Below are 13,049 nucleotides of genomic sequence, written 5' to 3'. Positions count from 1 at the left end.
AGAGATTGAGGATACGTGGTAGACTGTAGGGCTGAGTGCATGTGCAGTAGTACTGTTTCGTCTGTGCTTTCCTGCCCAGCGAGTGGCTACCCAGTCCGCAGAGGCAAGGTACACTGAGGGATTTAAATATGCTTATCGTTGTTGTTCTCTCCGTCTATCAGCTTAGCAGGGCAGTAGGGCAGACAAGACGCACTGGTAATAGATGTACGGTGCTAATTTCATGTATCTCAACCCCAGGATTCTAGAGCCTGGGCATGTTTCTGGGCATGTTTCTGTAGGGTTCGCGGCCTAATCTAGTTGGCGCCGACACGCACGATCATTCGTGCCTGCCTATGGTACTGAGCATAACTTATTTCTGAAGTGGTAAGTAGATTCGCATCCCTAGGAGGGCCTGAGCAAGGATGATGAACGCTAGTTTACTGAAGCTTCGTGTCTAAATAACTGGCTCAATTGGCTCCTTAAAGTTGTAGTGTTGTAGTATTATGGCTTGTGCTGAGATGGATGGCGGAGAGGAGTCTAGGGGAGGGGCGATGCGAAGCCTCCCCAGCTGCAAATTTAGACCATACGCCTGAGCCAATGTATAAGTCTTCTTTGGATCAATATCTTAAACTGGCCGGTAGGTCAATGATTGATCAAATAACAACTAGTTAACTCGTTGTACATGCTTCGCTCGGCTTAAGCCGGAAAATCATCTTCTTCGAAATTTCTGCAGCAATAGTAATTCTACATTATGTGGGATGCCTACTATTATCTTACAGGATATAAGAGTTACTAGGAATGGCCACACAGAGATAGTCTATATGCTGTGATGTCCACCCTCCTTGGGTGAGACAGACAGGAGAGGGTGGTTCTACATCGACGGTTGATGACTCGAGTGGTTCTGCGCTACAGAGTTAACACATTGGAAATAAAAGACAGATCATCCAGCATCATAGAGACTGTTTACATGGCAGAGGTAGGTAACAGATACATCGAGGGAGGATGGTACTCTAGAACCTGGGCCTCGGGAAGCTCCTTGAAGTTCCACCTCACCGCCGCAATAAGTGGAATGCTATGCTAGGCATGAGGTGCTCCGCAGTTACGCGACAAAGGAACTTTCTAATTTCCGTATTAACTCCACCACCTCTACGTGGACCACCCAAACCACTACCATCATCGACACCAACGCAGCCTTTACAATGCCTATCTACCTAATCTCCAAGTATGTCCCAGTTCTTTACCCATCACAACACCCCCAATTCATGTCTACCCAAGAAACAGCACCCTAAACACAGTCCGCGCTCCCCATCATCCCCTCTTTCTCGTTCTCCAGCTCCGAGCCCAAACTCCCAACCCCACAACACCCAATCGCAAGTTTGATCCACGACTCTTTGAGACTGAAAGATCCGATCGCAAACTAAAACAATATCCTCGTTCTTTGTACCCAAAAAATAGAGCCGCAGATCCTATCTTCGCCTTCGCGATAGGCACCACCGCCGCCCTCCTGCGCATCCAGCGCGAACAGCGCGAGAAATTCCCCGAGCGAGCCAAGGACATCGGGATCGGGAGTGTGGTGCAGCTTGGGGCGAGTCGGGTACAACGCTGGTGGGCGGGCGATTTCGCAGGGCTATGATGGCTCGCAGGCATATCCCCGTGGGATCTTGTCTTGTTCGGGACATGTTGTACGGTTTCCTGTCCGCCTATTCATGGGTCCAGGAGTTTTCTCGCCGTGGAGAGAGGTGCTTCTGGATGGTTGTGAGGGGGGGTTATTGAGAGGGGAGGGGGCAGGCAGCAAGCGCTGATTGATCGGATTCGGCCTGAGTTTGGGGGGAAGGAAGGAGGTTCGAAAGTGATTCATTCCTCTTCTATCATCATCAATCGGACTATTGCCTCTGGTTGATCATTTGTATATATATGTATGTGTTGGTGGATAATTGTGTGGCGTTGAGGGTAATTGATGGATTTATACATCCTGGGCTTTTTGTCTATTGCTGTGGTGGTTATACTATATATGGGTAACTTATACATGAAATTTGCAGGTGTAATTCATAGACTCTTCAACAGTAGGGGAGGATTAGTATTGACCGGAGCACCCAGGCTGCTCAGGAAAGTACTGTACTATGTCTGATCGCCTCCAGCTAGGTAACAACAGCAACCCCATGATTGGCTTAATCTTAAAGGAAATATAATGGGTCGATAGGCTGCCTCTATACCCTGACTATTAATGTATAGTATAATATCCATATTTCGTGTCGTGAAATCGCATTGGAATGATTATAGGGATCTTGACTATTGTCAACATGCAGAAGTTAGCACAAGTGATGATATGGTTGCATTATTCATTAGACTGTAGCTTTTATTAGGATGATCAAGCTAGGGTAGATATGCAGGAACGCCTAAGAGAAGAGTTGAACTATCACTCTAAGAGCACCATAAATAATGCTTAATAACTATACATTCTTGAAAATCTCACCATCACCAACGACAAGGGTCGTCTCTCCAAGGCGGAGATTGAACGCATGCTTGCCGATGTCGAGAAGTTCAAGGCCGAGGATGAGGCCGAGACTTCCCGAATCTAGGCTACAAAGTACAAACAGTCTCGAGTCCTACGCCTGGTTCTGACTCCCTCAAAATCCACAAGTATTATTACGGCTAGAGCTTACCAAAGCAGATTTTACTACTAAGAGCGAAAGGATGAAGGACAAGGTTATTAGAAATTTATTGTATTCGTCGAAAGGAAACTTTTCCCTCCTGATTACTGCAGAGTAAATCATCATGCAGTGAAGACTAAACCTCGAATCTATGCAATCATGCACAAGAAAAGGATCCCATAATTTCGTTAAAGAAAACAGAAGACATGAAGATTAGAACATGCAAATAGAGAAGAACTTAGCCAATGAACAGCCATGGGTAGTAAGAACTAGAAGCAAAACTGAAAGTTGAGGCATTTAGTCAAGCTCCTCGGGGCCCTCCTCGACGTCGTCAGCAGTGCGGGTGGCGCCGGGAGCGGCACCGCCAGGGGCACCACCAGCGGCACCGTAGGCAGCGGAGATGATGGGGTTGGCAACACCCTCAAGCTCCTTCTGCTGGGACTCGTACTCCTCCTTGGTGGCGGTCTGGTTGGAGTCGAGCCAGCTGATGGTCTCGTCGATCTTGGCGGTGACCTTCTCCTTATCGGCATCGCTGATGGTGAGCTTGCCCTCGCTGAGAGTGTTCTTGAGGGAGTAGGCGTAGGACTCAAGACCGTTCTTAGCCTGGATACGGGAAGCCTCGGCCTCATCCTCGGCCTTGAACTTCTCGGCATCGGCAAGCATGCGCTCGATCTCCTCCTTGGAGAGACGACCCTTGTCGTTGGTGATGGTGATCTTGTTGGTCTTACCGGTACCCTTCTCAATGGCAGAGACGTTCATGATACCGTTGGCATCGAGATCAAAGGTGACCTCAATCTGGGGAACACCACGGGGGGCGGGAGGAATGCCGGTAAGCTCGAACTTGCCAAGGAGGTTGTTGTCCTTGGTGCGAGCACGCTCACCCTCGTAGACCTGGATCAAGACACCGGGCTGGTTGTCGGAGTAGGTGGAGAAGGTCTCGGACTTCTTGGTGGGGATGGTGGTGTTGCGCTTGATAAGAGCAGTCATGACACCACCAGCGGTCTCAATACCAAGGGAGAGAGGGGCAACGTCGAGCAGGAGGATCTCGTTGGTGGACTTGGAGGAAGTGTCACCAGACAGGATAGCAGCCTGGACAGCAGCACCGTAGGCAACGGCCTCATCGGGGTTGATGGACTTGTTAGCTTCCTTGTTGAAGAAGTCGGAGACAAGGCGCTGGATCTTGGGGATACGGGTGGAACCACCGACGAGGACGATCTCGTGGACGGAGGCCTTGTCGATCTTGGCGTCGCGGAGGACACGCTCAACGGGCTCCATGGTGGAGCGGAAGAGGTCCTGGCAGAGCTCCTCGAAACGAGCACGGGTGATCGAGGTGTAGAAGTCGATACCCTCGAAGAGAGAGTCGATCTCAATGGAGGTCTGGGCAGCGGAAGAGAGAGTACGCTTGGCACGCTCGCAAGCAGTGCGGAGACGGCGGAGAGCACGAGCATTGGTGGTCAAGTCCCTAGTTAAACATTAGCACAAACGCTCACACAGCAATTGAGGGGGAAATGAATAGGAAATGAGGGGTAGATGAGAGGGAGTTGAGGGGGGAATGAGGGGGAAATGAGAGGGAAGTAATATGAAAAAGTCACGTGACTAACTTCTTGTGTTTTCTTTTGAATTCAGTAACGAAATGGTTCACAAGGCGGTTATCGAAGTCCTCACCACCCAAGTGAGTGTCACCAGCGGTGGCCTTGACCTCGAAGATACCCTCCTCGATGGTAAGGAGGGAGACATCGAAGGTACCACCACCCAGGTCGAAGATGAGGACGTTGCGCTCACCCTCGGTCTTCTTGTCCAGACCGTAGGCAATGGCAGCAGCGGTGGGCTCGTTGATGATACGGAGAACGTTCAAGCCGGCGATGAGACCAGCATCCTTGGTGGCCTGACGCTGGGAGTCGTTGAAGTAAGCGGGAACAGTGATGACGGCGTTGTTGACGGTACCACCAAGGTAAGACTCAGCGGTCTCACGCATCTTGGTGAGGATCATGGAAGAGATCTCCTCGGGGGTGAACTGCTTGGTCTCGCCCTTGAACTCAACCTCGACGATGGGCTTGCCAGCCTTGTCGTCAACGACCTTGAAGGGCCAGTGCTTCATGTCGGACTGGACCTCGGCATCGGCGAAACGACGACCGATCAGACGCTTAGCATCGAAGACGGTGTTGTGAGGGTTCATGGCAACCTGGTTCTTGGCGGCATCACCGATCAAACGCTCGGTGTCGGTGAAGGCCACGAAAGAGGGGGTGGTGCGGTTACCCTGGTCGTTGGCAATGATTTCGATACGGTCATCACGGAAGACACCCACGCAGGAGTAGGTGGTTCCCAAATCGATACCGACAGCGGGGGCCATGATGTGTGATGTGATGTGTGTAGTAGAGGGAATTCGTTAAGCAAGATTATCGTAATGTACAAAAAAGTCTCGAGAAAGGGTATAAGAGACTTAGAGCGTGGTAAAGAAGAAAGGGTAGGAGGAAATGGGAGTAGTAGAGAGTAGTAGTTGCGTGTTTAGAAAATGGATGAATGGAGCAGAGAAAATGTGCGACTGGCAACGTTGATATAGTGGCGGGCGGTGAAATGGCAACTCCAGCGAAGTTTCTAGCAAGCGGCGGTTCGACGGGTATCCATGGGGTTCGATGGTCTTCCACCCGCTCCATCGCCAGCTTCGAGAAAACCGCCTGCAGTTCTGGGCCATTCGATAAAGGACTAATCAAAGGGAAAGAATGTATGGGATGATCCTCGTTGCTGCTAGATTAAACTACAAGCTACGACAAGCTACTACTTCATTACTTAGTGGCCCTGACAGGGTCCTTAACAAACACGGTATAGACTACCTAGTACTAGACTACCTTATACTATAGACAGGTGACGTTTGGCGGAACTGATGGAACTTTGGTGGAAAGGAGAAGAGGCTTCCATTTTTGGGCGAGGAGGGGTGTTTCAAGTTTTTCTGCCAGGCTTTTCGGGCGGCGGTTGGCGGGGTACCCAGCGGAGTGGGTGACGTAATCTAATCTTCGTTCAGACTTTTTTCTTTCGTTCTCTTGTTCTGACTCATGAGGCTGATGAGTGAATATGAGTTGAGTGCATTGAGTAGAGAGCTATTACTACATAAGTTACTGAGTATTACATGATCATGCCCACATATACATTCGCATGTGTTCAGACAAGTTTTGTTACTCTGGCTTTTAGAAGATACATACTCTACACCGCAGCTACTCTCTGTGTGTGGATTAGATTCAACAATGCCGGATTAGGGCGGGACACAATTAACATTAATAGATGATAGTAACTAAGGGTCTTTCCATGAGTACAATATCTGATCAGACAATCTCACCCATGGAATTGAACAGAATATAGTCCGTCATAATGACGGCCAACACTGTTCTCTAATGTCTAGATCTCTGGCCCGTTGTCTGCGCTCGTGCTGTGGCCTGTTATATGGTAACAGCCAGTTTATGTGTCCTGAAACTAATTCATGTAGCCTTATTTATTGTAAGCAACTCCCTCAGTAGCCAATGTTGCGTGTGCCTCCATCCCCGGTTTGTATTTCTGCCATATCAGTAAGAAATATGTCGAACGCAGCGAGGACGTCTCCAGCAGACCATAGCAATCATAGTAGGTTTCAACAAGAGCATTTGCTCGGAGAAGAAAGAATATTTTACCAGTACACAACACATCCTACCATCGGCCATAGCTATGCGTGTGTATCTCCTTTGGGACTGGTTGGTTATCGCTGGTTCAGAACGGGCTCGGGGGGTTTCCTCTGCTCCACAATCTATGTAGCTTGTGAATCTGGGCCCAATTTAACATTCGGGTTCCGATTTCAAATATCTAAAGCGTCCCGCTTGATTTCGGTAATGCTGGAGGCTCAGCTGTTGCGGCTTTGCCAAGTTGTCTCTGTATGTCGCTTATGTCTTTCAGCCTCCACATACTTGTCGTTCTTTTGTCCTGACATCTGCGAAGCCTAGCCGAACTAAGCGCTGGCATTCGATGGCATGAATAAGGCCTGTCTGCGCTGCATATGTGCAGCTTGGAAGTAATTTGCAACTCGGTGCCTTTTCTTATTGATCCGTTATGCTTTGTCTTGTTGATTCACTATCCGCCGTGTTCTGACAAAGGCCCAAGTCTGCAAAATCTTTGCCTATTGGAATCAGACATGCGAGTCCGATGGAAGCGTTCCATGACTGGATCAGATATTCAGGATAAACCAGAGAAGATCTAAAAGTATTAATCTAATGCTTTCCCAGCATAAACCAAGCTTCAAGACTCGAAAAGCATCGGATCATACATCCAGGCTGTAAAAGGCAACAATATATTCAAATTCTGTCAGGCGCCTTCGCTGATAATTCTCGGATGTGCTAAGTTACCTGTTGCATGGCTGGACAGAGATTGCGAATGTCGTGCTCAGCTTGCGGCACAGCTCAATCAGATCTGCGAAGGTATTTGCCCTCTTCGAACGTAGACTTATCGGTCTACTATAGGCATTTGTGAAGGGACTAAATTCCTTCGCTTCATGGGCCCTCAGTGGTGCCACCGTCTTCAAGAACCCACAAGAAGAGTGCCGTGCACGGCTTGATCTGTCCAACTACATTACTTCAACCGAGAGTCCAGCTCGACGCTCTGGGTGTTCCATTTCGGTCTGCGCTACATTCCCGCCTACTTTGAGCACAACGTGTATCGTCCCATCAAGGTCGACGGTCTGCTGTCCGTTACCGGGCTCTCGCATATTCCATGATCCCAGGGAAGATCCTCTCCGCCCGCCTGCTCGACACCCGCACAATCACCGGATCCAAGACCGCACTCGTCACTTTGGGGCATGATGGACATCGTTGTGCCTTGCTTAAGACACAGCTGAACCGGGTTTCGCAAGCATTCGCACCCCCCAAAGTAGTAGATCTATTTATCTACTCTGAAAATACATCAGGCTCTATCCCGGAGCTATCAGCGCTTTGATTATAAATGCCTGAGCCTCTCCTGAACATATAATGGTTCTAGTGGAGAGGCTGAGCCTATCAAGACGATAAAGGAAGCGTTTTGAGAGTGGAACGGGCATCCTTCATGTCAACGCATTATGGACCATTGATTAATGCAACAAGGTCAGTCTCTGACTTGTGCATGAGTGCTTGCCAGCCGTTCAACGTCTATGATGAAACGTTTCCTTTTGCTCTTGTTTTTGTGAAAGCGCCTGGATGCAAACCACTTTTAGTCTTTCGTTCTATTTGTGGGGTGGAAATGTGGATAAAGCCTTGGTTAGTAGAAAGATATTAACTATGAGGAGGCTATATGAACAGCAGCAAGGGGAAGCGGAAGAGACGAGGCGTTGGAAACTCAAACGAAAAACATGATGGTTGATCGGAGTTGTACTATATTATCGATGTTACACCTATTTTCTATGACCTAGAGCTACCAAGAGCAAAAGTCGAAGTGTAGCAAGGCATGGCACATCTATCATAACTATATTTGAACATAGAAAAGAAGACCATCGTGAGTCTCTAGAGGATTGGGATAAGTTACTGAGTAATTCCGCTAGGCTGGGGGTTCAGTTAGGTAACATGTTTGTTATGCATAAGGTGGTGGGCGCCTCAATCCTCAGTTCCCAGTCACGGGAGCCGCAGGTGTGCCGCCCTGGACAACCACCGCTCCGGGGACGGTTGAGCTGAATCTCCCTTGCGCCTGCAACACATCCCTAAAATCTCTGCTTTGGACCATCCTTCTGTAATTCCTTTCTCTCTTCATTACCTTTGCGCACTCATACATCCTAATCCATTTCCGACCCTTCGCCCTAGAACCGAGAACTTTTCATCATGGGTGACAGCAACCAGGCCACTACTCCCGGCTACGACCGCGCCGCCAACGCCCCCGATGCCGCTGCTCTGGACAAGGGCAAGGGCCGGGCTACCGAGCCTACCCACGACGAAAACCTAGAGGAGGAGGATAGTGACGAGAGCGAGAACGAGGAGATGGTACGGCAATCCCAATCCTGACAACATTATCTGACTTGCGAAACTAACCAATTTTCTCGCGATGGTACACAGGCTGAAGACGGTATGATTTGCAATGAGCTACAGCATTACAATTAGTGCCAGGCTAACCCTATAACCTTTTCGGCAGATAATGATGATGACGGCGATAGCCTCGAGCCCATATCTGAAGACAACATCATCTCGGGTGGCCGTCGTACTCGCGGCAAGATCGTTGATTATCAGGCGGCAGCCGAGAAGCTAAAGGCCGATAACATGATGGACGACGACGAGGAGGACGACGATGAGGATTATGAGGGTGGGGAAGATGATGAGGATACCGTCATGCGCGGCTGAAATGCACGATCTCTTAATGACTCGGACGAGACTATCATACCACCATTAACATAGGGGCGGCGAGTGTGAACGGGCAATTGGTTGACAGGCGCAGGCAGGATTTTGGGGGTCTTCATCGGATTCGTTAACGTCGGGGATTATTTTGCCATTTAATCAATGCTGGCTTTTTCCTGGCTTGGGATAAAAGAATATTCTACAAATGTTTCTGTGTCTGTCCGCGCTGAGATCTTTGCTATTTATGTGCATGCAATGCACACTTCTTCGGAGCCAACATGAGTTTACAGATCTCGCCTCGCGGTTGTTTTAGCATAAACTACAGTCCGGTCGAATAGTGAGAGGATAATTGCATTGATTGCAGTAATGAAATGAAATCATAAACCAATCGCATATTCAAGGATCAAGCAGGAGCTGTTCAGTAACGTTGAACATGTAGGCTGGCTCACGTGCCGGAGGCGTCTCCGCCCGAGCAGAGAGGCCCGGCTAGCAGCCAGCGTGTTTCTCCGAGTCGATCGCCGCAACCAACTTGCAATACCCCGTCGCATGACAGACCCGTCAGCTCCATAGCCATTCAGACAGGCTGGAATTGGTCGAGAGCGTCCCATAATACTTATCGAAAATGCTTGCCAGCTAAGTTGCATGAGCTGTTGAAATAATTCCCTTTATCGACCTCACCCGCCCACGACTACGAAACGACTCGTTATGGCCTCACGGTATGACCATGCCATCTTCATGCGCATCAGTAGTAGTAATGGAACTAATCATGCGTCACTAGATTCCCACGTTCAAATCTTCATCAACGCGATCCCCGCGCCTCGTCTTCCCTTTTCGACTCTTATGGCGGCGATTCTCGGCCGGCCAGTCGATCTCCTGGCCGCATAGGAGGATACGGATACGGAGGCTACACTCCACCGGCTGGCGAGGGCTTGGGGACTGGCGGGCCTACAGGAGGATACAGGACAGCAACTCCGAACAAGAAGTGAGTTGTCCGCATTTCAAACAAAAGACGGGCATTTCGAAGGGATCGAGTGTGCAACTGGCTTACATCTTCCGGCTTGTAGAGGCCATTACTCGGATGCTGTTCTCGACCATTTGGAGTCGCAGAACGATGCAGAGGTGGAAGGAATCAGTGCAAAGGTCAAGATGTTGAAAGATGTAAGGATGCAGGCAATTTGATCCAGGCAGGTGACACTAATTGCTCGCTTCCAGCTTACTGTCGCCATCGGCGATGAGATCCGGGATACCTCGGCGATTTCCGACCTCAACAACACTTTCGAGAACACTAGAGTGCGTCTCCGCGGTAACATGACCCGTATGCTGCGGATGGCGGAGCGCACCGGTGTGGGCTGGCGAGTCTGGCTGGCCTTCTTCCTGGCTGTCTTTTTGCTATTCGCGTATGTGTGGATAACCTAGTCGACGGGCGCAGGCACGCTTCTCAGAACCACTCGCTCCCAACATTTCCCGAACATCAGAACCCAAGTGCAGTATCTCCGCTTGTGCTACGAACTTTTGCTCTCGCTCAGCATGCGCTTCATTCGACCCCCCCCCTGTGTTTGGCCGATGCGCTTTCCTTATACTACCTAATTATCTTTTCTTCCCAGCCAACATGATTCGTGCACCACGGCGTTCTCAATTAGAAGACTGGCCCTTCGGATAGCACTGCAAATAATTGTCTAACCTGCAGACCTTGGCAAATCGCTTCTATGGCAAATGTATAATGATTCTTGTTGTCTCGTTCTTCTGTCGAGCTTCTTTTTTCGCTATGACAGTGCATATCCGGAGTTTTGTCTCTAGGCTGCTTATGGCCTCCAATGTAGCGAGCGAGTGAAACCTCGATGCTTTTGGTTATCAGTGTACAATGTGATGTGTATATAATTTATGCATAGGGCTATGGCTATCACTGCGCCTAGCTGGCTATCTTCTCATCTTTATAGCACAAGGATTGAGCTTGTTGGCACTTTGGGGTAGCCCTGGCCACTCACTTTCCACTGAGCAGCTGCACAGGGGAATCACACTTACTTATGCAACATGGTTCATGTAAGAAAGCACCTGAATTATCAGAGTACTGTTAACGGTGGAATTTCCTGCTCTAAAATGTGATAGTATGGCATGGAATGGGTATCTCTATAGCGACTGGTAACCATATATACCGTCTGGAAACAGTAATCTTGATCATGCGCCTAGCTCTTCTACAATCTACTAGTACATACTTGGCCTACTCATTCCCCGGTTTGAGCCAGATTGACTGCCATGATTTCCACCCTCCACCAGAAGAAAGAAAAACGACCTTCATACACACCGCACATGTTAAAACTCAAACATCAGACTGCAACAATGCAGAGGTAGAACTTTATTCGAGGCTGTCTCTGGGACCTCCCATTCGACGACGAGGAAACCGGCTGAAAACACTCCTCCGACTGGCCTGGCTGGCTATCGACGCTCGTAGATCTTCTTCGTCTACAAGCATGCTGCTGGTGTCAAACGCATCCCCGCCGCCACTCCAACGCTGCAAGAATCTTCGCTGGGCCTCTGTCTCTCGCTCTCGTCGCATTGGCACCGGAGGCAAGCCACCACGACTGCTCGTACTCGCGCGAAGACTTTGCGTAAAGGGATCCTGCGCGAAGCTGACATCCTCTTCATCGTCAAATTCGGCGTCGGTATCCGTATGTTGCCATTCCTCTTCCTCTCCTTGTGCATAGTGATCGTTATCAGCCCCGGGAACATCATCGTCCAGATCACGGCCCATGGCTCCGTTTTCGCTCATATCGTCATCATCATCATCGTAACCTTCCTCCGGCGCACTCGGGATGTCAGCGTCCAGGTCTGGTTGGTCGTCGAAACCCTCGTTCTCCTCGTCCAGATCTTCCTCATCGTCGTCGTCGTAGCCAGAAAAGGCCTCAGGAATGTCATCATCCAGATCGCGTTCCATGTATCCCTCCTCATCCTCGTCCACAACACCTTCCTCCTCCAGACCTTCTTCTCCTTCCTCGACTAGACCGTCTGCATCAGCGTCAGGGATATCGTCATCCAAGTCTCTTTCCATTCCCGTATCGTCCTGCGTCCCCTCTCCGTCCATTGTATCCTGCGTCTGGCCCCCAAAGTCATCCATGCCCGCCTCGGCGGCGGCAGCCGCAGCTGCCATCTCCGCGGCCGCGGCCGCCAGAGCCTCCTCGCGTTCCGCTTCCTCCTCTTTCATCCCCAGCATCGTCTTTGGACAGCCGGCCGGTTTGATCCACGAGTATCCGAACGAGGCGATGTTGTTCTTGCGAGCGCGGAGGGCTCGTTCCTCGAGGAGAAGGGATGAGAGCATGTTTCCAGAGGAGGCAGAGAGGCCGCGTCCAGTGTTGGGGTGGTTGCTGCCATTGCGGCGATTGGGGCCGTGGGGTTCTCCCGGGTGATGGTGGTGGTGGGAGTGATTAGGTGTCGCGGACGTGGAGGATGAGGAGCGGTAAGGTTGAGACGAACCGAACCAGAGCTCGTGGGACTAAGATGGCTTGTTAGAGACGAGTAATTGCATGAGGTCAACTGGCCTTTGAAAGTCATCTATCTTCAAGGCAGAGATGACGTACATCGCGGGGGGTAATGAGGGGAAGAGAGAGCATTGCGGTTTGTTTGTATCCAGCCAGGCCGTTCGGGTGGAATATGCGTGTTGCTGTGTTGGCTGGCCGGAATGATGGCGCAGCTAGGTGTGCTTCGCTGTAGTCTTGAGACTAGACAGAAGGCGCACTATCTGCGACAGGGTGCGAAATGCCTTGTTGCGCGACTTGCTTCCGTGCTGTGTATGTGGATGCTAATGAGTGACAGTTGCAAGGGGAAACCGAGAAAAAACAACAATCAATAGCGGAGGAGTGAGTCTCCGCGTGCGGGGAAAGACCTCCCCGACGGAAGCTTACCTGTTCGAGTCTGCCGCTGTATTCCGACATTCTAAACACTGGCCTACCATGGCACAGAACCGGGACTATACAATTGATTCAGTAAATTTTCTCGACCTAGCTTGTCAATTGACTACACATACTCTGCACAGACTAGTTCGTTAACTATGAAGCGACTATTTGATGCTTCTGGGTTACTAGACACTAGGTAGGTACAGCACTGTACCTCCACAGCC

The 13,049-nt window shown here is 50.1% G+C and overlaps 6 protein-coding genes across 6 annotated transcripts; 4 read left to right on the top strand and 2 right to left on the bottom strand.

Annotated features, from left to right (window-relative positions):
* The first annotated feature begins 1,109 nt into the window (after positions 1 to 1,109).
* BO72DRAFT_475461 (uncharacterized protein) lies at positions 1,110 to 1,994 on the top strand. The gene is made up of 2 exons (XM_040947327.1): positions 1,110 to 1,201; positions 1,435 to 1,994. Exons 1-2 carry the CDS (start codon positions 1,179 to 1,181, stop codon positions 1,610 to 1,612), a joined length of 201 nt encoding a protein of 66 aa, XP_040804096.1. The 5' UTR covers positions 1,110 to 1,178; the 3' UTR covers positions 1,613 to 1,994.
* Positions 1,995 to 2,727: 733 nt separating this feature from the next.
* On the bottom strand, positions 2,728 to 5,357 carry hsp70 (molecular chaperone Hsp70). The gene is made up of 2 exons (XM_040944058.1): positions 4,232 to 5,357; positions 2,728 to 4,092 (listed from the first exon to the last, which is right to left on the bottom strand). Exons 1-2 carry the CDS (start codon positions 4,978 to 4,980, stop codon positions 2,928 to 2,930), a joined length of 1,914 nt encoding a protein of 637 aa, XP_040804095.1. The 5' UTR covers positions 4,981 to 5,357; the 3' UTR covers positions 2,728 to 2,927.
* Positions 5,358 to 5,692: 335 nt separating this feature from the next.
* Positions 5,693 to 5,975, top strand: BO72DRAFT_11027 (uncharacterized protein). The gene has a single exon (XM_040938945.1). It carries the CDS (start codon positions 5,755 to 5,757, stop codon positions 5,908 to 5,910), a length of 156 nt encoding a protein of 51 aa, XP_040804094.1. The 5' UTR covers positions 5,693 to 5,754; the 3' UTR covers positions 5,911 to 5,975.
* A 2,264-nt stretch (positions 5,976 to 8,239) lies between these two features.
* BO72DRAFT_445500 (histone H2A.Z-specific chaperone CHZ1) lies at positions 8,240 to 9,318 on the top strand. The gene is made up of 3 exons (XM_040944057.1): positions 8,240 to 8,590; positions 8,663 to 8,672; positions 8,739 to 9,318. Exons 1-3 carry the CDS (start codon positions 8,432 to 8,434, stop codon positions 8,942 to 8,944), a joined length of 375 nt encoding a protein of 124 aa, XP_040804093.1. The 5' UTR covers positions 8,240 to 8,431; the 3' UTR covers positions 8,945 to 9,318.
* Positions 9,319 to 9,643: 325 nt separating this feature from the next.
* On the top strand, positions 9,644 to 10,354 carry BO72DRAFT_456356 (SNARE domain- containing protein; the record flags this gene model as incomplete). Its single annotated transcript, XM_040946270.1, has 4 exons — positions 9,644 to 9,654; positions 9,717 to 9,920; positions 10,003 to 10,096; positions 10,151 to 10,354. 4 exons carry the CDS (start codon positions 9,644 to 9,646, stop codon positions 10,352 to 10,354), a joined length of 513 nt encoding a protein of 170 aa, XP_040804092.1.
* Positions 10,355 to 11,115: 761 nt separating this feature from the next.
* On the bottom strand, positions 11,116 to 12,794 carry BO72DRAFT_398397 (uncharacterized protein). Its single transcript, XM_040942090.1, has 2 exons — positions 12,511 to 12,794; positions 11,116 to 12,425 (listed from the first exon to the last, which is right to left on the bottom strand). Exons 1-2 carry the CDS (start codon positions 12,541 to 12,543, stop codon positions 11,292 to 11,294), a joined length of 1,167 nt encoding a protein of 388 aa, XP_040804091.1. The 5' UTR covers positions 12,544 to 12,794; the 3' UTR covers positions 11,116 to 11,291.
* Between the last annotated feature and the right edge of the window lie 255 nt (positions 12,795 to 13,049).

Source organism: Aspergillus fijiensis (genome assembly GCF_003184825.1).
Source record: "Aspergillus fijiensis CBS 313.89 unplaced genomic scaffold BO72scaffold_10, whole genome shotgun sequence".
In the NCBI taxonomy this organism is placed as follows: Eukaryota; Fungi; Ascomycota; class Eurotiomycetes; order Eurotiales; family Aspergillaceae; genus Aspergillus; species Aspergillus fijiensis.
The sequence above is the reverse complement of the archived record's forward strand: the minus strand, read 5'-3'. Positions and strand labels throughout refer to the sequence as shown.